This window comes from Meriones unguiculatus, chromosome 8 (assembly GCF_030254825.1).
Source record: "Meriones unguiculatus strain TT.TT164.6M chromosome 8, Bangor_MerUng_6.1, whole genome shotgun sequence".
Lineage (NCBI taxonomy): Eukaryota > Metazoa > Chordata > Mammalia > Rodentia > Muridae > Meriones > Meriones unguiculatus.
The window spans coordinates 109,372,917-109,396,783 of record NC_083356.1 but is presented as its reverse complement, the minus strand read 5'-3'; the positions used below and the strand labels follow the sequence as shown (position 1 = coordinate 109,396,783).

Here is a 23,867-nt window from a genome sequence, read left to right as displayed (position 1 = left end):
TGAAGCTTTGTTGTGATAATAGTAAAGTGGAGACTTTTCCCCCAAATTTTACTGTGCGCAAGTGTGTGAAGAAAGTAAATTAATGAACTACACCAAGAGGTGAAGGACTGGAAGTTTGGACCCAGCGCCGACCAGCCCGGTGTTGACCCGGATTTCCTTCCGACCGGTTCCCTGCCGGCGACGACGCTGCAGGGACCCCAGCAGGAAGTGACTTCTGCGGTCCACAGGGCACTCTGGGAAGTGTAGTCTCGCAGGAAACCGTCCCAGCCAGGCCGCTCAATTTTGCCTTTGTAATTTCGGAGACTTCCGGAAACCAAGACTGCAATTGTTCTTTAATGTCTGAGATGGGAGGAAATAGGCGGAACCAGGAGAGCCTCGTAGAGAAAGTAGCGCCTTGAACGTCTGAAGCTGGCAGGCGCTGCAGAGTGGAATCTGTGTAGGTCGGAGAGATGGCTCCGCATCCTGCCTGCACCAACCCAGGACCCACAAGGTGGGAGGAGAGAGCCAACTCCTGCAAGTTGTCCTCCGAGCTCACACTCAGCGTCTGTCACACACACACCAATGCACACAATTTTTAAAAATAAAATATTATAAAATTTTTAAAAGAAAAAAATGATTACAAACTGAACTGTTCTGGGTTCAAGCCTCAGATACGCATCTTGCTGTTAAAGGCAGACCTTAATTCCATCTCAGTGTCTAAGCATGGTGTTTGGCTGGAATGGATTTTCTTCCCCAAATGAGGATGAACGTGAATCAGGAGACCTGCACCACTCTGTCCTGTCTGTGCTTCAAGCCTCGCATTTGTGAAGAGGCTTGACAGGACTATCTTAAGGACTTGCTTTGAGTCACAGACATACATTGAGGAGCGTGCGTGAACAGCTGCTTAGGCTATCTTAACAGTCCTGTCAGAGCTGCCGCTCTTAAACATGATCAGTAAGAATATTTTCTCGTCCCTACTATTTGCTCAGGGCTCTGGAATGGGGGCGGGGGTGTGACTGTAAAATACCAGGAAGCGTGCACTCAGCTTGAACCTTAAAACTGCCAGAGCCCACTGCTTGTGTGGCAACTTTTCACGCAGTCACAACTACAGAAAGTAGAAAGGGGGCAGCAGAGAGCTGTGGGGCAGAAAACACTCTAGAAACCATGCCGTCTTCACCCTCTAGAACGCTGAATGAAATCTAAGACCAAGCCGGGGTCCAGCATCCCCCATAGACCACCCCAGTCCTCCCACTTGGCTGCTTTGTGACCTAGACAAGGCATGTCTCTGGTTTGTGGTCTCTGGTCTGTGGTCCCCGACCTCTGAAATGAGTTCAGCCAAACCTAGCTCTCAAGGCTGTTCTAAAGGTTGGTTTGTTTTGTTGGGGGGAGGAGGGTGTTTTGTTTTTGTTTTCAGTTAGAAGAGTTACTGAATTCTGCAGCAAAGTTGCCTCAGGGCAGAAGTGAAAACTGAACAAACTGAAGATGGGAGAGATGATTTGATAGTTACATAAATAAGATCAGTTTAGATAATAAACCATCTGTTATGACCAAAATAAGGATACAGTTTTGTGATGGTGGACTTTCTCTGCTCCTCACCCAGCGCGACTTGAAAAGTGAGTCAGAAACCAGGCATTCTGCCCTCTAGAGCCAGTTCATGTTCCTGCTGCTGCTGTACAGGGAAGACTGAGAACATCACAGTGTGAGGGACAAAGGTCTCTTCCTGCCTAACGAGTTGGAAGCCCCCATGGGCTCAGACCGCTTTAAGGGTCACATAGCAGACACCTGCATATCAGACATTGACATTACAATTCCCAGAGGTAAAATCAGAGTAATGAAGTAGGAACAAAATGATGTTTCTGGCTGGGGTCACCACAACCTGAGGGGCGGTATTAAAGGCTTGTAGCATAGGAAGGTTGGGAATCAGTCCGGCCTCGGTGATCCTCAGCTTCTACCCTTGTTTGTTAGCACAAATCCTTCCTTCCATGGATGCACAGGCATGAGAAACAGAACTTTGCTGTGTGGTGAGAAGTTGAGGGTCTGAGTGATATTACCGCATAGCTGAAACTATCTCAACATGGTAACAGAGAAGAGATTATAAGGAAAGCATGTTGATGATGATAATCTAATGTGATAAAACTTATAGCCCAAAAGGGATATTAAATTTTACAGTATCATTTTATACTCACTAAAGGCTTACTCCATCAAATGAGGTGTCATGACATCTTACGAATTTAAATGTATGAATTCAAATTTTTATGAAGAAAATCTGTTTTAAAATATAAGGAAGGGTTAGATGATGCAGTCAGCAAAATGCTAGGTATAAATGCAGAGCTGAGTTCACTGCCAGAATCCACGTAAAAAGTCCATCATGGCGGGCCATCCCTGAAATCCCAGTACCAAGGCGGTAAGCACAGGAAGCTCCCTGGTGCTCACTTGTCAAACCACATAACCTGCTTGATAAGCTCCAGGCCAGAGACAGATCTCATCTTGAGAAAAAAATGTTAAGGTACACACATGTGAAGACCACCACTCAGGGCTGGCCTCTTGACTTCCACATGCTTGCTCACACAGTCATACACAGATACGTCTACAAACAAATAAGGGAAAAGCGACAACCAGCAGGGTAGTCAAGGACTTTGAGCAGAAAAAAATGAACACATATGATACATATGATGTTTTTTATTTCTTCTCTGAAAGCTTCATACAGCAGTGTGTTTTGCTCATTTTCACTGCCATCGCCCTCTCACATCTCCTCCCTCTTCTGCTGAAGCCTTCAGCACAAGAAGCCCCGCTTTAACCTCTGTGTCTCTTCACTTAAGTATGGCCCATAATTTCACCTTGTCTGCTTACACGAGCACATGGGAAGATATCTGCTGGACCGTGGGCTCCTTTTCAATGGGTCCAGCACTAAGAAAAATGGCACCCTTCCCCCTAGTAACCATGGGCGAACTTCCCCAGGAGTAGGCAGGGTCTCCTGACTCCTCCCATCCATGGTGAAAGGTTGACAGGTCCAGCCAGGAGCAGATCTTGGGGGGCAGAGGCAGGGAGGACGACACAGTGGCTGTGAATCCTGGAATGTGGTAGCCATTTTGACTTCGGGAGGCATCACCACCTTTTCCTCTGGCTCTTGCATTGTTCCCATCATGCTTTCTCCGTGTTCCTGGAGCCTGGGAGGGGGTATTCTGCCTAAAACAACAAGCAGCTTCTCTGACCATGGCTAGGAGAAACACCGATCTATCGTTGTGAACATGAATATCGGAAGCCTGTTTATCTCACCCATTTAGCAAAAACTGGTAATCTGTTCTCCTGTAGGGCACATGACCTCCCAGCCGTAACCAGGCTGACAGTCCCAGGCCTGGGTTCCCTCTGATAGTGCAGGCCTCAAATTGAGTCAGAAAGCACATAGCTACCCTCAGAACCAACATGGTGGCTTGTGTTGGAAGGACCCTGCTGCTTGAGGCTGCAGTCCTCCCAGTCCAGAGAGCCAGTCTGAGCTCCGTGTTAAGGTGCGGGACTCCCTCTCCCCAGCAGGGCCTCCTGCTCTCTGCCTCACTTCATCTGGAGAGTGTCTCTAGACACAGATGCCCCCCCAACCACATTTGATATATTGCTCTCCCCTCCCTGCGCCTATAGGATAACTAGGTGCCATGTCCAGTTCCTCTGATAGGAGTGCGGTGTTCAATGCGAATCGAGCATCCTTGACGTGCCTAGTTTTAGCCAATCATGTACACCTGTCCTTGGAGCCCCCACCAACTCCCCAAGGGGTGCACAGCCTTTGTTCTCTGGAATTAAAGTTGAACCAGCTCCCTGAAGTGGTTCCCGGAGTGTCTGGCCTTCCAAGCTCATCTTTTGCCCCTCCTGACATCATGGGCTGGTGGGAAACAGCCCCCCAGGCAGGAGGAGAACACAAACTTGCAGCACTGTGAAAGCTATCCAGCAGGAAGGAGGTCTCCAGTTCTGATACAGCTTGATTTTTCTGTGTTCTGTGTGCCCAGTGTGTGGCTGATGTCTTCAGTAATAAGGTTCTATCAAGTCCTTGAGAGCAGCCAACAGAAATGGCAAGTCTGTGGTGCTTTGGAAACCTCCATAGCTTCCCTGACCAACACTTTGTAAGAACATATCCCACAGCTGGCACTGAGTAGGATTTTTATTTAATAACCTATGGCTACTTGAAGGAGCATTGTTATGAAAGATTTTCAAAGATTTTTAATGCTGTCAATGCATTAAGTAAGATTTTAAAATAGTAATAATTTAAGAAAACTATTCAATTTTATTTTAAATAGACTTTAAAGAGGCACATGCAAAAACTGGAGAGATGGCTCAACAGTTAAGAACACTGGCTGCTCTCTCAGAGGACCTGAGCTCAATTCCCAGTCCCCATGTGGTAGCTAACTACAGACCATAACTCTCATCCTACTGGATCTGGTGCTATATTCTGGATTCTACGGGCACTGACATACTCAAGCAAACACTCATGCACATAAAATAATATTTTGAAGGCAGATACAGGAAAACTAGCTAGGTGGCTATTGCAGTGCCAGGTCCAGAGACAAATGGCTTAGGCAACAAGCGATAAGTAGTCAGGTCCCGACAGAGCTTGTTAGCTATGGAATGTGAAGTTCAAGAAAGAAGAAAGATGAGAAAAATCTGAAAGTTTGGCCTGAACCGTTAGGAGGATGGACTAACCAGACACTCATCTGGAGAAGTCTCCAGATGACCTGTTTTGCCAGGAAAAGCAATGGTTTAATTATAGATCAAATAAGTTTCCTTTGGAAGTTTCCTTTGGGACACATCGAAGTAAAAGATCAAGATTTGTAAGTCTGAAGGTTTCAGATAAAAAAGCTAGAATGAAGATAGAAATCTAGATTTAGTCAGTTTATTGATTATGTTTAAGGCTGCAAGTTGACCTAAGAGCGCCTGGAGTAAGGAATCAAAGGCAGACAGGGGATCCCGGCCAGTAACCGCACTCCACACAGTTCTGTGCTGAAACGAAAGAGAGGCCGAGGGAGCAGCAAATTTAAGGAAAAAAAAGAAAAAGTAGGAAAATGTGGTCTTCCGGTGTCCAGTGAAAAAGCTGTCTTAGAGGGGGCTAGAGGGATGGCTCGGTGGTTAAGAGAGCTGTCTGCTCATCCAGAGGTCCTGAGTTCAATTCCCAGCAACCACATGGTGGCTCACAACCATCTATACTGGGATCTGATGTCCTCTTCTGGCATGCAGGTGTACATGCAGATAGAGCACTCATATATATATAAAATAAATTAATTTAAAAAAACTGTCTTAGAAAACCTAATTCCACTCTATCAAATGCTATCGATGCATCAATCGAGATTTTAAAATAACAATGACTTAAGAAAACTGAATTCTGATCGAAAACAAATTTAGAATTTAGAAAGGTGCAGGCTCTGCTTGCAGAGTAGGTTCAGAGAGGACAGAGTTAAAATACTGAGGGGCAGTGGATATGAGTGACTGCAGAGAAACGTGGCTGAGTTGTGCTGTGGCGCGGGCCTCCACTGCAAGCCCAGGGGTTTGGGTTTGACCCCAGAACCCACACAAAACAGGAAGGAAAGCAGCCGGTGGCTTGTGGGGAAAGGTGGCCTGTTTTCTTTAATCCTGCGGCCCTGGGGTCCACACTGGGCTGCACGAATTGGACTCTGTGGATTGCTTTTTGTTTGGTTTCTAAGAGAGAGAACATGGGGTTGGTGGGATGAAGAGGTAGAGATAGATCTGGAAGGAGAGTGGGGAGGAGTTAGCGGAGAATTCGATCAAAACACAAATGAAGTTGTCAAATAATTAAAATATTATATTACAAATAATGCTGTAAAAAGATGAGCATGGTGGCACTGCTTAAGATCCCAAATATATCTGGGCACAGGGGTCTTTTATGAAACTGTTTCTCCAACCAAGGACCATGCATGGATATAACCTAGAACCCCTGCTCAGATGTAGCCCATAGTAGCTCAGTATCCAAGTGGGTTCACTAGTAAGGGGAACAGGGACTATTTCTGACATGAACTCAATGGCTGACTCTTTGACCTCCCCCCCCTCCCGAGGGAGGAGCAATCTTGTTAGGCCACAGAGGAGGACTTTGCCGCCAGTCCTGAAGATACCTGATAAGCTAGGGTCAGATGGAAGGGGAGGAGGACCTCCCCAATCAGTGGACTTGGAGAGGGGCAGGGAGGAGATGAGGGAGGGAGGGAGAGATTGGGAGGGAATCAGGGAGGGAATCAGGAAGGGGGCTACAGCTGGGATACCCTAGCTGGTTTCCCTAGCCAGAGGCAGCTCCAGGCTAGTGAGGATGCTGCCTCAGAAAACAAAGTGTGTGGGGCCAGAAAGATGACTGGGTAAAGATGCTGCCACGACGAACAGCGTAAGGTCAATACCTGGGCCCTACAGAGTGGAGGGAGAGATACAGACCACGGATGCGCACACACACACACACACAACACACACTCATACACAGGTAGAATAAAAATGTGTACAGCACCTGAGTAAGGACACTTAAGGTTTTCCTCTGGTCTCCTTGTGCACACGCTTTTTTTTTTTAACATATTACTCCCACTTTAGCCATTGCATCTGTGTGTATGTGTGTGTGCGCGTGTGCGCATGTTTCCAGTGAGAGACATAAGCCAAATTGTGTGTGGTATTTGCATATTCGTTTATACTCAAATGGACAGAGAGAGGCTCTCTGTTCCCAGACCTTCTGTTCTATCAGGGTGAGGGAACGTGACAGCTTCAAAGAACAAAGCGCATCCACCTGACGAAGCCTGCAGCCTCTGAGCCGCTCCCTGTGGACACCGCGCCAAGAGGGGACTGTGACTCCAGCACCTCACTACCGCACCGCTCCGCGCTCCACATTTAGATACTCCACCCCCGCCCCCACCCCCACCCCTGCACCCCACCCTCAACTCCTCACCCCCCACCCGCCCCACCCCCCCACCCGCCCCACCCCCGTCAAAGTCCTCCTTCGCAGAGCTGAGCCACCTCATGAGGTTTAAAACAAGAAGCTTCGCAGAGCTGAGCCACCTCATGAGGTTTAAAACAAGAACCTTGGCTGGCCCGCCCCCCTCAGCCCAGACACCGGCCCTCACAGTCACTTCAAACCCACCATTTGTTTCTCCTCTTGTTTCCTGTCGGATTTCTAGGTCACATGCTCATGGGGTTTCTAAGCGGTTTCTCGGCATTTTAATTCTTGACGTCAGAAAAACAAAGATTTGGCTGTATTAATCGACAGCTCACACCATTACCACTGTATCCCTCTCTGCACTGTCAATGACGTCACAGTAAAATCCTTTGTTAGTGAACGTTGCATTGCTAGCTCTAAAAACGTGATTTACATCTAGTCACTCCAGGTGCCGTCATGTCTTTTTTATTGTTTTTTAATTGTCTTGGTTCACCCTTGCTTAGCTGCGTACATACCAGCAATTAGTGCAGAGTCCAAACAAAGCTAAAAACTCCATGTTTGCACCAAGAATTCCTTCATTCAGTGTCATCTGTCAGGACATACCCCCTAGGGTCCTGATACTCTGTCCCCCTCAGGCCTGATAGGACCCTCAGGATGAGAACTCCTTTTCCTTCTTCCTCTTTGAATCCTTTTTGTTATGGCTAAGATCTTCCTCTTCTTTAGTTTATTTCTTGATTTTTTTTCTACTTTCTCTGTAGTGCTCTGAGACAGATGCCTAAAAGGTACATTTTTATGACCTAGTACCTTTGAAACATTCTTTTTTGTTGTTTGTTTGTTTATTGAGAAGGGTTTTTTTTGTCGCCCTTGTTGTCCTGTAACTTGCTCTGTAGGCCAGGCTGACCTGCTGACCTCAAACCCAGAGATCTGCCTGCTTCTGCCTTCCAAGTGCTCGGATTAAAGGCGTGCACCACCGCCATTTGGCAAAACATTCTTTTTTAATATAACATTTTTCTTAATTTTGAGAATATCACCTATATTTACCCTTCACAATCTCCCTAGTTTCTCCCAGATCTTCCTCTCCATTCCCATCCCAACTTAATGTCCAAATAATACATAGATAGATACATAGATACATAGATAGATACATAGATAGATACATAGATACATAGATAGATACATAGATAGATACATAGATACATAGATAGATACATAAATACATAGATAGATACATAGATACATAGATACATAGATAGATACATAGATACATAGATAGATACATAGATAGATACATAGATAGATACATAGATAGATACATAGATACATAGATGATACATAGATAGATACATAGATAGATGATAATTGTTAGATAGATAGTAGATAGACAGAAGGAAGATGGAAGGTAGATAAATAGATATGATAGATAGATTATAGATAAATAGATGACAAATAGACACATAGATGATAGATAGATAGATAGATAGATAGACCGACAGACAGATTCAGAGCTATAAAACCTCCAGGTTTAATATGTGCTCCCATATACACAGCATGGGACCATGCCCTGGAGCATGGTGGACCTGCCAGAGCCACACACTTGAGGACCACTGACTCCTCTTCCCCCAAAAGCTATCAACTGACAGTAGCTTCTCAGCTGGGATGGGGTTCACATCCCCTCCATGTTCCACACTAGAATTGTCACTGCTTGATGCTGTGCAGGTCCTCTGCAAGCAACCACAGCTTCCGTGAGTTCATGGGTACAACAAAGCTGTCCCGACAGAAGGCATCGCTCCTCTCAACTGCTATTTCAATCACAGGTACTTCATAGGCTGCCGAGTACAGAGAGCATCTTCTGTTGCACGCTCATTTCCAGAGGCAGCGGCAAGAAGTGCGATGCCATTCACGCAGCCATCTTGTCTGCGAGATCATTTCTCCTGTGGATACTCCACCAGTATCATCCCTTGTCACCTGAAACATTGCCACCATGTGATGATTCTGTTGTCACTTGTGTCTCTAGTCAGTGTTTCTTCACGGCCTACGTTAATCATTTCCCCTCAGCGTTCTAGTTTTCCTGCCGGGGATTTGTGGAACCCTGCTTTTAAGGTTTAAGTCTGGGGCTTCCAGATAGCCAACTGGCGGACCCCCTTTCTCAGCAGGGTACCCTCTGTGAGGAGGGCCTGTCACACGGCCCTCAGGAAGACCCGGGGCTGGATCCTCTCCTGGGGATTCCTGGAGATGCCCACCCTATGCTAATTAGATGCCTTGACTTTCCACCAATGACCTTCAGTTGTATCTGGACAGTTAAGTGCTGTGTTCTCCTTTCTGTGATAGGACCGTGCTACTGTATGTAAATCAAGTATCCTCAGCATCCCTGACCCCGGCGAATCAAACACGTTCACCCTCTAAACCTCTTCCACCGCCCAGGGTTTAAAAGCCCCTGATTTCACAGGAAATAAACATGCTGGGTAGTGCTGCGTGATACCCGTCAGCTTTCCACCACGGCCAGCTGAGTCATCATCTATTCTGGGGAGTAGGAGCGCTCCCCTCTCTTGAGAATTGCCAGTGATTGCCCAGAGCTTGCCTACCAATCAGAAGGCTGCCCACCCTCGCCCTCAGGCTTCTGAACCACTCAGGGCTTGACCGCCGGTTGGCCATGTGCTGCTGGCTGCCTACAGCCGTTCACGAAGGCTGTCGTGCTGACCTCTGGCAGAGCACGCACCGGGCCTGCACGCGGCCCACCTGACCTGCGCCTCGCCAGACCTGCGTTCGGTCAGGCGGCGCTCACCCTGCTGCGGTTCCGTAACTCCCGGATTTCCACGGCCTCTGATACTGACAATCTCATTCTAAAAGAGCTACCTACCTGGAACACTCCGTGGAAAGCTCTTTGCACCCCTCGGCCTAGCGCATGGGCCTTGCCCTGAAGTGCTCTAGCCCATCCTGAGAGACCTGAACCCGCATTCCAGTCCAGAAGCCTGGGCTCCCAGAGTGGCATTCGGCCTGGCGGAATCCCCTGTGCCACCCTTGGCGGCAGCTTGGAGGAACCTCAGAGGACAGCTCCATCCGGAGGACCACCCAGGCCCCTGCTGGCCCTGCCAAATAAAGAATGGCCACCGCAGGCTCCGCCGAGCGGAGAGAGACAGGGTTCCCTTCAGTTCTATCAATTTTCAGGTCAGCATAGAGGCTTCATCCTGGCATCTTTGTGTTCACGTTACTACAAGCTCCTAGTCCTCATTTCCCTCTCCACACCCGCTTTCCCCTCATCTTGTTCTGCTCCGCATCTTCGCACTTACGTGTTACTACGCTCTATGATTATTCATTTCTCTCTCCATACCCACCTTCCCTTCATCTTGTTCTACTTAAAATATGTTTTAGGCTCAAGGATAATTTTACTAGAGTTTAAAAGAAAAGCGGCAGGAGAAGCGGTCTGTACGTTTCAGCAGCTGTCTGGAGGAGAAAGAGAAAGCTCTGCTTTTTGATTTAGGCATGGAAGTCAGCAAGTAATCACATGACCACATGGCAAGCGAGCAAAACATCCTTAGGCTCTGGCCAGCTAGACAAAGAAGCGCAGGGCAAGCAGAACTGGTCCTTTCTGAGTCAGGTTTCACGCCGGCAGGCAGGCCAATGCAGGCAGAACTTCCTGCCGGCTCTAGGGACAGAAAGGAAGGAAAAGTGCAATACTTCATTTATCTCTTTAAAGGGATAATTATTCCTCCCATTTGTTCAGCATTCTACCTAGAATTCTTATTACTCAGATGTTAAAACTTTTTGCCTGATCTTCTCATTACCTTATGTTTTTATTATCTTTCATTGTTTTCTCACAGGGCTGGGGAGATGGCTCAGAGGTTAAGAGCACTGGCTGCTCTCCCAGAGGTCCTGAGTTCAATTCCCAGCAACCACATTCTGGCTCACAACGATCTAAAATCTGATGCTTACTTCTGGCATGAAGGTGTACATGCAGATAGAGCATTCATATACATAAAATTAGTGCACACCTGTAATCCCAGCACTCAGGGAGGGGGCAGAGGCAGGCAGATCTCTGTGAGTTCAAGGTCAGACTGGTCTACAAATCAAGTCCAGGACAGCCAAGGGTACACAGAGAAACACTGTCTCAAAAAATAAATAAATAAATAAAAACTTTACATTTGTATTAATATACAATAATCTAAACCAATGTAAACCTTAAATTTGTATCAGTATGAAAAAATCTATATTAATATAAGCAAAATAACCTTATTTGTGTATTAATATTCAAAATCAACACCAATGTTAGATTATTGGCTTATAAAATATGTTTTGGTTTAAGGATAGATTCAATAATTTACCTTTTTCTCCTATTATTCTGATTATTATTCCTATATGATATTCCTATACTGCCCTTGTTTTCTATCAGCTCCTTCCCCCTTGCCTAAGAAATAAAGATAGAGAAAAGAAAAATAAGGAGTCCAAACTCCTTTATCTACTTTCCTCCCTGATCAAGATGAATTAATAACTTGTAACCAATCCCTTTTTAATAATAAGCATCCATCATCCAACAGAACGACCAAAACCTACCCACCCTGCCTTAAGGGAATGGGACACAATTCTCTTTAAATTGCTTCCTGCTGATTTGGGACATAGTGTTCCTTTTGGGGGAGAGCAATAAAATTCAGAAAATGGCTAATAAGGCTAGCTGTAACTTGCTGTCCAGTTGCTAAATGCTGTGAAAATGCAGGCTTACGTCAAGTCCTGCATGGAACAGTCTGAAAGGCTGGACCAATTGGGCTCCGCAGCTTTCTTTGAAGCTGTCCTGGAAGCAAGCTTTGATGGAGCAGCAACTGAAGCAGTCTAAGGCTGGATCAAGCAGGATGCTAGGATAAATGTGTTTCAGAGTCTCGGCGTCCTGGAGGATGAATCTGGTCAAGGCCGTCTCCATTCTGTTGGTGTTGGTCCTTGTGTTCTGTAAACATATCAACTCGCACAAGTAAGATACAGTTCTGCAATTACATATGTATGGAATGTGCCTTGTGCATAGATCATATAAAGATGGTTCTCGCTCTTTGTTTGAGCAGGTGAAAGACATTCATCTGTCTTTATGATCTAGTTTGGACTGTGTAACAAAAATGCAACATAAATCTGCATCCCCACCATAGAAAAGGATAGCTTGTGATAATAAGCCATGAAGACTCTGGCCATCCATGCCACAGAAAAGGATAGCATGTGATAACAAGTCATGAGGACTGTGGCCAACAAGATTTCACCATGGAAAAGGATAGCATGGGATAACAAGTCATGAGGACTGTGGCCATCCACTCCACAGAAAAGGATAGCATGTGATAACAAGTCATGAGGACTCTGGCCAACAAGATTTCACCACAGAAAAGGATAGTATGTGATAACAAGTCATGAGGATCGTGGCCAACAAGATTTATTGGCTATGCACAGGCATTTAAGTCTCAGCCTCTCAGAGCTGTTCCCACGGAGAAGGATCAGTGTGTACATTACCAGCCTTGTTGGTCCTGATGACCTCCCTCCTCCTGTCTTCATCCAAGATCTTCGTGGGGTCTCCCTCTGTCAAAACTGATTTCCAACAATTTGAAAGGAAGACATAGCTTTTCTTTCCCTGTTGGAACAAATGCACAGTCTCCTCCCCAGCAATATACCTCCTTTCTTCCATTCTGAAAATAACACACACACACTCATATATACATATACACACACATACATGTGCGTGTGTGTGTGTATACATATATATGTTGATCTGATTCATCAGTCCTTTCTAAATTCCAGTGCTTTTTAACACCTGTGTCTCATTGACTTTAAAAAAAATTCGAAGCCAACAAAGCATCGTTTAATTTATTTCTGGGATATTCCTCACCCCCTTTCTGTTCTATGAGCACCTCTTTTAAATTCCTGTTAGAGCTCCCCACAGTTGTTTGACCTGTAGGATTGTAAGTTATATTTGTAACATTCTCTGTGCCACACAGTCTAGGATGTTGCTGTATTCTGATGGATATGTATGTTGTAGCATCATCATCAACTTCTGTCTGTAAAGGCATCTCCAAGATAGTCACCACTTCCAACAAATGTGCAACCTCAGAATCATCCTCGCCAGAATCTAAGGCAAAAGCCCACTGGAATTCTGAATTTGAACCTATGGAAGTCATATGGCAGGGAGATATACAGCATGGCATATATTTCAGCTCTCTAAACTCTGTAACATGAAACACACAAGCAAGTGTATGACTTTGCTCCAAAGCAACAGCAAATAGGATCTGCATCTCTAATTTAGCAGATGGACCTTGACAGGACATACATAATATCTGGTGTGACCATGTTGGCCTCTAGCCAAAGCCTTCTAGTCAGTGTCTTGGTGGGCTGCCATTTTGCAATTTTCTCAAGCCCCTCTGGACTTTTCTCATCAGGAACTTTATTTTTTTTCCTTCTAATCTCTGTTCTACGGTCTCCAACCCAGCAATCTATTTCTCAGTCTCCCACTTCCCCAAGTCCATCCCATTATGATCTCTCCCAAAGAGAATATACAAAACTGCAATCATCACTGAAGAAAATTCTTTGTATGCTAAGAGCAACAAGCGCAAGTGGAATCCAGATACACTGTGTCTTTGAAGTCACTGACTCTCCTTTTCTCATTTTTGCTTTTGTTTTTTCGAGACAGGGTGTGCTCTGTGTGTCCTTGGCTGTCCTGGACTGGCTCTGTAGAACAGGCTGGCCTTTAACTCACAGAGATCCACCTGCCTCTGTCTCTGAGTGCTGGAACGAAAGCAGTGCCCCATTTTTTTTTAATATAGGATATATTATTAATTTTTCCCAGACTCTCTCTCTGAGGACTTTACTTTCCTATTTTCAAACCAAGTATTTTTCCTCTGGTTTTTATACCCAGTTTCCCACCTCTTTTATTGTTTTCCAAACTTAATACCTTACCAGATTAGACGCTTGGGGAGTCTCAGTCTACAGCTGGAACTGTGCCCTACCCCAATTCTAGTATCCGGCCCATGTGCTTCACCAGATGCCCAGCTTCGTGGCTGGCACTGCTGGCGCTTTGGGAAAACCCCAGGGAAACTGCCGTGCACCTCTGGAACCTGCCGCTGAGTTACCCATGCTGGCATTAAAGGCTACAGATCCTTTGCTCCACCGCAGTTCTGGGAAGCTTTTCACCTTCAGGCATGCCTGAGGCTCCCGTCTGCTTTAGCACGGGCCCCACGTTGGGCACCATTATGTTGTTAGGTGCCTGGTTTTTCCTCCCAGCCTTAAGCTCCCAGAATAATGATTCATGAGACTCAAGACATATTTACAAATACCTAGGCCATACAGCTAGGCTCTTCTCTGACTATCTCATAGGTTAAAATAACCCATGTCTACTAATCAGAGACGCACAGACCACCATGCCACCCACTGGCCTGCCCTTTGTTTCACAGTGTGCGAGTGTCCGGTGGACAGGTGGGGGAGAGGGACGCGGAGCGGAGACAGACAGAACTGAGTGGAGAGGAGTAGCCTGATGCGAGTGGCCTGCCCGCCTCCTGGGCCACCTGCGGCCGTGGTGAGGTCCCAGCCCGGGCTACCGCTGAGGGCCAGGTCTCAGTCTGAGGCTAGGCACCCACAGTGTCGACGTCTGCGGCTCATGTTAGTGCTAGAACGCTGGGGTGGCTGTGGTTGGAGCAGCTGTGGGGGACCGCCTGGCTGTCCAGGGGCTGTGCAGAGCTGCCCTGACCCTCACTGGGTGCAGCCTCTGGGTGCGGCCCCACCTCTCACCTCTGGCAGCGTTTGGAAGGGCAGGCCCTGCGCCTCACCCTCGCAGCACAGCAGAGCTGGCCCGGGTGGAGGGTGCCCAGATGAGCTGGCCTGAGGGCTTCAGAGAGGGAGAGCTGGCCCTGCCACTGTCTGCCCTCCCCTCCTTGCCCCTCACTACCTGCAGTGGTCAGGACAGCAGGCCCAAGGGCATGAGAGCAGGAGGCTGACCCTTCCGCCTGCTGATACAGCTTCCGGCGGCCTAGCTGGAGCTGGAGAGCTCGCCCTGGTGCTGCCAATAAGGGAGAGCCGGTGGGATGACCACCTCAGCTACCACCCAGGCCTACATCAGGGCTCTGAATTGGCCCACCCCAAAATCTACACCATCTACAAATGGCCGGGATGCACAAAAGGGCCAGTCCCTCTGCTCCAACGCTACAGGATCTCCATGACACAGGGCAACAACAGTATAACCCAGAGGCAGAGGAGTCCCAGTGAGAACCCAATACTGATGGTGTCACGGAGCCAGAGATCTCTAATCAGACCAATGTCTCATTGCAATGGAAGATGTGTGAACGGAGGGATATCCTGTAAGACACACTGACACAGTACGGCGTCTATGATGAGATGTTTCCTATGCTTTGTTTTGCTGTTGGTGGTGGTGGTGGGGTGTGTGTGCTTTACTTTGGAGGAGGTTGCAAGGGTGAAGGGCAGACATGAGGGGACAGGGAGCAGGGCTGAGGTCTGTGATATGAAAGTCACAGAGTCAATAAAAAGTACCAAAAAAAAAAAAAAAGGAAAAGGAAAAGTAACAATTCTGAACAGCTGTGTTAGTCTGAGTTTACTGCTGGGTATCATAGGGGAAATCTGATCTACGCAAAGGGAGATTGCCCTTGGAATGTGGTTTTTCATTAGATGATTCAGCCACGGACGTGGGCGTTGTGGAGATGGCTGCATGCTGAGTGCCAGCTCTCCAGCAACTAAGGAGCACGATTAAAGCCAGCCTGAGCAGCAGCTGATGGGGCAGATGTGGAGACCCACGGCCAAACACTAGGCGGAACCAGGGGAACCCTGAAGCAGAGTGGGAGGGAGGCTTACAGAAGCCAGAGGGGCCAGGACACCACAAGAACAAGATCCATAGAGTCAACTAAGCAAGGCTCCCAGGCTCACAGAGACTGAATGAACAACCACAGACCCTGCATGGCTGTGAGCTGGGTCCTCTGCATGTACCCTTTAGTTCCTGAGCTCGGTGTTCACGTAGGACTCCTACCAGTGGGAGTGGGGCTGTTTCTGACTCTTTTTCCTGCTCTTGGGACCCTTTTCCTCCTGGGTCACCTTGATCTGAGGATTTGTACCCAGACTGATTGTAACGTGTTATGCCATGTTTGGTTGATATCCCAGGGAAGCCTCTTTGCTTCTTCTTTCTGTCTTTCTTTTCTTTTTTTCTTCTTCTTCTTCATCTTCTTGTAAGGGAACTAGAGAAGCAGTGGATCTGGGGAAAGAGGAGGTAGAGGACTGGGAAGAGTGGAGGGAGAGGCATGTATGAGAGTGTAATGTATGAGAGAATATTTTTAAGCCAGACTGAGCTACAAAGTGAAAGCCTACCTCCAATTAATTCTAATTAATTAATTACACAATTCATTAACTTGATAAAAAAAACACAAAGATTAGAGACCCTGAGGATTTTATCACATACAAGTAGACACTAAGTTGGCTTCACGGGGGCAAACCTTGCTCAAAAGAGTCAGGGGCTTAGTTAACTCCACTATCGCTACCCTTCATCATGGGAGAATCCAATATAAATAACTGGCCTCTGAGTAACTGGTCAGCCTCCAGTTATCTCAGCTCCCTGAGAACTCATGGCTGCTTGGTCACCACTGGTGATAATCCAAACATTCAGCCAGTCATTCTGAGTTGCTTAGTAAGTGTTAGCCAGGTGTGGTGAAGCATGCCAACACTCAGGGAGCCAGAGGCAGGCAGATCTCTGTGAGTTCAAGGCCAGCCTGGTCTCCAAAGCAAGTCCAAGACAGCCAGGGCTACACAGAGAGACCCTGTCTCAAAAAAAAAAAAAAAAAAAAAAAACAACAAAGTGGGTGTTACAATTTCCTCCTCTATCTTCCAACCCTTGCCTATGAGAGCCTGTGTTGTCTGTTTGAACTATGGTGACAGAATACATTAACTTGGGTGCCTTATAAACAATGGAATTGTACTTCTCATGGCTCTTGAAGCTACAAGATTAAAGATCACATGCAAGCATGCTAGGCTTCCTGCCGGTCAGAATACTCACTTGTCCTTGGGTGCCAACAAGGTGAAAGGGACAAGCCAGCTCCCGGGGAAATAACCCTACTTAGGAGGAATGAATCCTAGGGACCTAAGCAACTTTAATACCATGACCTTGGCGTTTAGGATTTTATTTCCTCATAGGGGGAGACAAATAGGGGGAGATAGGGACAAAGATGTTCAGACTGTAACTGAGCCCAAACAAAAGTCAGGGCATTTCCTTTAAAAGGCAATAAAAGTTACCTGTTGAAAGAGACAAGACTTTCTTCTAAAAATCCTAGCAAACCAAACTGCCTCCCCTCTTACCACACTCCTGCTGAGTTCTAAAGATCCTGAAAGAAGAGCAGGCTGAGCCTCTGCCGCTGGGGAGCCTTCCTCCCGGCCCAGCCCTAGCACTGATCACCCTGATGGCTCTCAGATCACCCAGTAAATAGGTCAAATTGATTGTATATTTTATTCCTACCGATATCACCAAGACCTCCACTAGGATAAGGAGTGTGATGTGTGTGGATAAATTAATTTTTATTCCCTTAAGATTGTCCAATTATATAAGAAAAAAATAGAGAAACAGCTTTATTTGGAGATGTTAGAGTTTAAGAGATGTGATTTATCTGAGAACCACCGTGAGAGTGACCGACGCAACTAGGATGATCAATGAGTGCTTACATCCCTAAGTGAAGAGGTGAGGGACTGGGACTCAGTCTCGGAATATCACCCATAGACAAAGAGAATAAATGTCTAATGGTGATGACACTGGCCGACACTGACCTAACAAATAAACGAAGAGAACCGGGAATGGGACAAACTGACATTTTGGGTCTCATGAGTGAGAAAGATAATTATTTAGAATTTTTGCCAAAAATTCTTTTCCCAGGTCTAATGATAATTAGGTAATTAGAGAAATATAAATATGCATAACTAGAAAAGCATTATGCATAACATAAATATGCATTATGTAAAAGCCACTGGTCTGAATTATTCAAAACTTTGTCCAAAAAGAAAAAAAAAACACTTCATTTTTTTTTTAATTAAAGGAGAGAAAATATAGAGATGTATAGGGCTGTAGAAGAGCTGCATGGTGGAGAACAGACACATTATTTGTGGGACCCTCAAATCGGATACCCGGCCCAGAAATGTGGAGAAGAGGAGAGAGAAGAAAAGTCCTATGTTTAAAATTAGCAGGTATAAAGGGCATTATCAGGTTATCTTTGTTATAGGTTATCTAGGTTATATGTTATCTAGGTTAATATAGACTATATATTAATGACACTATTTCAAAGTTGAATTTCTTAGAAATTGTAATTATTTCTTAGCTATTGTAATTATGGCTATGTAAAAGAGTGTCTTCTTTCTCAGCATCTAAGCGTATCCTAAGGCTTCAGCTGACTTTGGAATGATATTGATAGACAGGCGCCTTCACCCACATAGAGGGGAGGAGATCTCAGAATGCAGCGCACCATCCAGGCAAACCTGCCCGCTGGTACCGTAACGGCAGGACCATTGCAGGGATGACCTTACCGTGGGGTTTGCGGTGGGGCCCTCTCCACAGGGGAGAATTCAGCCTGCTGCTGGAGACCTGGCCGAAAGTCCATGCCTGAGGAGGTCATGGGCCCTAGGGAGAGTTTATTTATTAATTTACTTATTTACTCACTTATGTACGTATGTATTTATTTATTATTGTTTTGTTAAGCAGTCATGTTTTCAAACTGCCTTTTTAAAAACTTGTATTTATGCACATAAATTAGTACTCAAAACCTCAGCAGAGAGCAGTTAGCACGCTCACAACTAGTCAAAATGCTGAGAATAAGTGACTGTGAGTTTTTGCTCATAACTGAAACACCTGTATCAAATCCCCACCTCCGCCCACAAAGGCTCATTGATCATGCAAGAGGGCTTGTGAAGCATGTAAGAGCTGGGGGAGGGTAGAATGCCGTGAGATGCTGTCACACAAGTGTGGTCTTCCCGCTCACTGGCTCCCACCAGCCGTGTTACCTGAACACAGCAGTGGAGATTCCAACATGACCAGCAGCAGCTGATGGCCGCTGAGGGAGGGAGAGTCGCTCTCCTTTGGAGGGTGGGTTCCTGCTCCGGTGCATGGGCACAGAGGCGTGTCAGATTCGGTAGGTGACTGGGAGGGAGACATGTTCAGGGCGCTTTGGAGAAAGCAGTGGATAGATACGATCAAAGCGATCAGTGTCGAGTCGGTTGGCAGAGCAGTACACGATGGGAGGTGGGCCTCTCCAGTCCAAAGAGGTGTGCCGTGATAAAACTGAGGGTGGGAGAGAAAACTATGGAGCCGCCTTTCAGCATGACACCACTTGTGCTGTATTCATCTATTAAAATGTTAAAGAATAAATTAAAAGATTATTTTAAAACAGTAAATAAAGCCAGGTGGCAGGAGTTACACAGTCAAACCCAGCACTAAGGAGACAGAGGCAGCAGCTCTCTGCGTTCCAGGTCACCCTGGTCTCCAGAGCCAGTTCCAGGATAGCCAAGGCTACACAGAGAAACCCTGTCTCAAAACAACAACAAGCATACAAGAAACAAACTGATGAAAATGTGATATACATATAAAATGAAATACTGTGAAACCTCAAAAAAGAAAAGAGCAGAAATGGCCACGTGCGGCAATGTGAAGGATTGTTGGGGCATTAGGCTGAGCAAATCAACCACCCAAAGGACAAATGCTGCACGAGTCCCCTCGCGTGTGGCAGCTGCAGTAACCACAGCGGCAGGAACAGTGTAGGCAGGAGTTGCCAGGGCTGAGGAGAGGAAGGCAGGCTCCACCCAGCGGGCAGAGTTCTGCGTTTTCAGACTGAAGGCTCTCTAGAGACAGATGAGCGTATTGAACTGTGTGCTTCAGACCGGCTAAGATGAGCTGGGGATGTGAATCGCAGTGGAAGAGCCTACACACGCAGGTGCCTGGATTCAAGCCCTGGTATCATAAACAAAATGGAGCCAGCTGTGATACCACTCACCCGCTCTCCCAACACTCTGGAGACTGAGTGTTCAAGTACGAGCTGCACAGGCAGCTCTCATTTAAAAAAACGTATTGCATTAAGAAACACCTCGCAGGGGCAGGAGAGATTAAGACCACTGTGATTAAGAGCACTGTCTGCTCTTTCGAAGGACCCGGGTTCGATTCCCAGCACCCACATGGCAGCTCACAACTGTTTGTAACTCCAGTTCCAAGGAATCTAATACCCTCATACCAACCAAAATTAAATAAATTATTAAAAGAAGACGAAGAAGAAGAAACACTGAGCAGGACAGGCTATAACTCAGTGGGTAAAATATGAGCAAGAAAGACACCCAGCATCACCCTCTGGCCTCCACACGTGTGCCTGTACATGTGCCCACACACACACACACACACACACACACACACACACACAGATATGTAATCACATATAAAAATAAGGGTGTGCAGGCCAGCCAGGGCTGCATAGCGAGACCCTGTCTCAAAAACAAAATAAAATTTAACAAAAGAGAAAAGAAAACCCTTGGGCATGGAGGCACTCGTTTGGCCTGTACAGACATTTTCAGAGAAATTACACTGAGGATGCAGAGTCACTCCAAATACAGATGGCACCATCCTATGAGCTGGGGTCCTAAACTGAGTGAAAGTGGGACACGGAGGAGAGCCGCTGAACATCGCCAGCGTCCTCCCCCTCTGTCCCTCTCTCCTACCTGACTGCGCGTACAAGCGATGGCATCTTACTTCCTGGAATGCCCCCCACCACGGCGGACCATGCGCCCTCAAACGGTGAGCAAGATAAAGCCCTCCTTAAGTTGTCTTGTGAGGTGTTCGTAACAGTGATGAGAACGGTAACTGACTGTAGACGGTGAACACTGCGCTTGCTATATATTTATGATCATACTTATAAAAATAAAAAGTTTAAATATGTACATGTACTCTTATAACATACTACAATGTGCACAAAAATATGTACAATTCCTCATAAGGAAAGAAAAATAAGCAAACTGATTATGGTGAATCTGGGAAATACATGGACATTTTTATGTTATTATGTTTTTATGTTATGTTTTCTATTTTTCTTTAAATTAAAAATAAGAGGAGGTAGGGATCTCTGTTCACTGAGAACATGAGAACACGTACGAGAGCCCACGGACATGCTTTGATGAAAGTGTGTTCTTAAGTTAACGCAATGTCCGCGTGGGGATAAAGCACTTGTGCTCTGTGCTCTGTGGGGACTTGCCCAGCCTTGCTGTAAACATGAACCTTCCATGCCAGCCACTGCTCCTGATGGAGGTGGAGGCCTTTTCCCATAGGCCACTGTCGGTGCCTGGCAGCCGAGAAGGGTGTAGAGCTGCTTGCATTCGGCAGCTTGCTTTAACACCAACACCCTCCCGGCAGTGAGGATGAGCGAGTGGGCATGCACCTCTTCCCCACCCACACCTGCCTTAACCCCCAAAACAATCTGACACTCACGCACGTCAGGTCAGCCGGCAGCAGTGGCACACCAGTTGTGGAAGGCAGGCCCCTCCAGTCCAGCAGGTGAGCAATGATGTAACTGAGGTGGAAGGGAAAACCATGGAATAGGCTTTCAGCGAGGTATCTTGTGTGCTAGAAAGAAAGACAAGAGGGATGAAGGGAGAGAAGGAAGCAGAAGAGGAGACAGGAGGAAAGAGGAAAAAGAAAGTCGGGCCGGCCGTGGTGGCGCGTGGCCTTAATTCCAGGCAGAGACAGGCGGATCCGAGTTCACTGAAAGAACTAGAGTCAGCACAGACACACCAAGACCAAGTTTTCTGCACAAAAGAGAGCTATTTGCCCAAGAGGGACAGAGAGCAAGAAATAGGGGACAAACACAGGAGACAGAGAACTAGGGAGAAGGGAAAAGGAGCAAGGGAGGGGGAAGAGGTATTTGTCCTGGAGGGACAAGGGACCACCTCTGGAAAGAGAGGTGACAGACAAGTGGCCCATAGGCAAATGGAAGTTTATGAGAAGAAAAGGGAAAACCCGTGTTAGCATGGTTGGTTCCTTTTGATTGGGAAGGTTAATTAGGTGAACCAAAGGGGGTTTTCATCCCTGGACTTAACATTTTGATAGCTGGACCTTGGTGGTCAGCCTCAGAGGGAGGAAGCGGTGGCCAGGACTGGGTGGCTGGCTTGAGGAATGTAATCTGAGGAGGGAGGGGGAGGGCAAGGGCTGCCATAGCCATGTTTGCTGTGCTCAGGCCTACTAGCCCTTCAGGCACATACATGCAAAGTGGACACAGCTCAAACTGTAAACAGCATTATTCTTGAAGGGTATTTGGGGTTTTGTTTAAGATTTTTTAGGCAGGGATTTGCTGTGTAGTCCCCTAGCTGACCAATTCAGAGTGGCCCTCCTGCCTCAGCTTCTCAAGTATCCACCTATACGCCCAGCTCTTACAGCGTAACTAAAGGATGGGTCAAGATTACTTCTTTCCATGCTGTTTCCTTGTAGACGACATTCATTTTATGTCCCATCGCTGTGGTTAAGAGAATAACAATAACAAAAGCACCTTAAAGGAGTTATCGCTGAGGGGAGGTCAGGGCAGGAACTTGAAGTGGCCAGTCACATTCAGTCACGAGCAGAGAAAATTAACGTAAAGCTCCTTGCAGCTGCCCTGTTCCGGGCTTCTCCCTCAGTCCAGGCTTCAGCCCAACAAACGGCCTTGCCCACGTACAGGTGTGACTTCCCACTTCAGTTAACCCAATTAAGACACTCTCACAGGACATTGCCACAGGCCAACCTAATCTACATAATCCTTCCTCCAGCCTTCATTCCCAAGTCATCCTAGAGAATGCCAAGTAATCCTCACAGCTGCAAAGTTCTCTCTCTCTCTCTCTCTCTCTGCCTCTCCACACAGTACCTGGTCTCTGCTGATCCCCATGACCCACTCAGTCTTGACACTTTCACATCCTCAAAGCCCGTGCCACGTGCACAAAGCTTACAGCCTCCGTTCTCCTGGAATACATAGGCCAACTCCACTGACAGCTGCCATCCTGTGTGTGCGAACTCCAGGAAACACCTCCCTGTTGTGTCGATGGGGCATATTCGGCTCCTCTGAGATGTTCTCTGTCTGTTACAGCTGCTCCCTCATCCCAAAATGTCCTACGACAAAAATCACTCCATTATTTTTAAATTCAGCTTCACTCTAATTTCAGGCCGTGAGCAGAACGAATCCAGACACATAGCCAAGACATTCCATAAATACTTCCCGGTGGAGTCCCATGTTTCCTAGCTCATCAGCTAGGCCGCCCACTGCCTGCATCTCTCTCAGCACTTTTTTTTTTTTTTTTGTCTTCCAAGTTCCAACCAGAATGGCCCACTAAGCTTTTCTTCCAGCATTCGGGGTTCCCCACACTCGAAGTTCCAAACCTCGCACATTCCACTCACAAAACAGTTCCGTGGTTTAAAAGTCGCAAGGTCAGGCTTATCCCAGCAAAGACCCTCCTTCTCAGCACCAATTCCTGTCACGGTGTCTATTTCAGTTACTTTCTGTTGCCATGACAGACATCATGACCAAGACAACTAACTAACTTACACAGTGAGTTTATGGGGCTTTTTGTTTCAGGGGTGAGTCCACAGCCATCGTGGTGGGAGGCACGGTGCCAGGCAGGCATGGCAGCACCAGGGCGGCGGCAGCTGAGAGTTGCATCTTTGTCCTATGGGTTGGGGAAGGAAGAAAGAAAGAAGGGGGAGGGGAGAGGAAAGCGAGAGAGGGGAGGGGAGAGGGCGAGCCAATCCAAACAGCCGTCACTGACCTTCTCCTCCCACATTATTCCACACTGTGTCAATCTGACAATTAAAACCGACCATCACGTAGCCTGTACACATTTTTCACATCAGACTACTGTAATTTGAATTATTTTAAGAAAAAAAAAATAATAAAGGAAAGGATTATCTACAGAAAGAGGCTCCGCCCATGGAGGGAAATGGCTGCTGGTGTTGCTTTGAACAAACTTTGAACACGTTGTGCTCGATTCGAGAGAACCCAAA

The 23,867-nt window shown here is 46.7% G+C and overlaps 1 protein-coding gene across 1 annotated transcript; it reads right to left on the bottom strand.

Annotated features, from left to right (window-relative positions):
• Positions 1-87: 87 nt before the first annotated feature.
• On the bottom strand, positions 88-22,967 carry LOC132655975 (uncharacterized). Its single transcript, XM_060390534.1, has 5 exons — positions 22,738-22,967; positions 21,333-21,467; positions 18,872-19,148; positions 18,398-18,491; positions 88-214 (listed from the first exon to the last, which is right to left on the bottom strand). The coding sequence occupies exons 1-5, from the start codon at positions 22,756-22,758 to the stop codon at positions 88-90; spliced, it is 654 nt and encodes a 217-aa protein (XP_060246517.1). The 5' UTR covers positions 22,759-22,967.
• Positions 22,968-23,867: the final 900 nt, after the last annotated feature.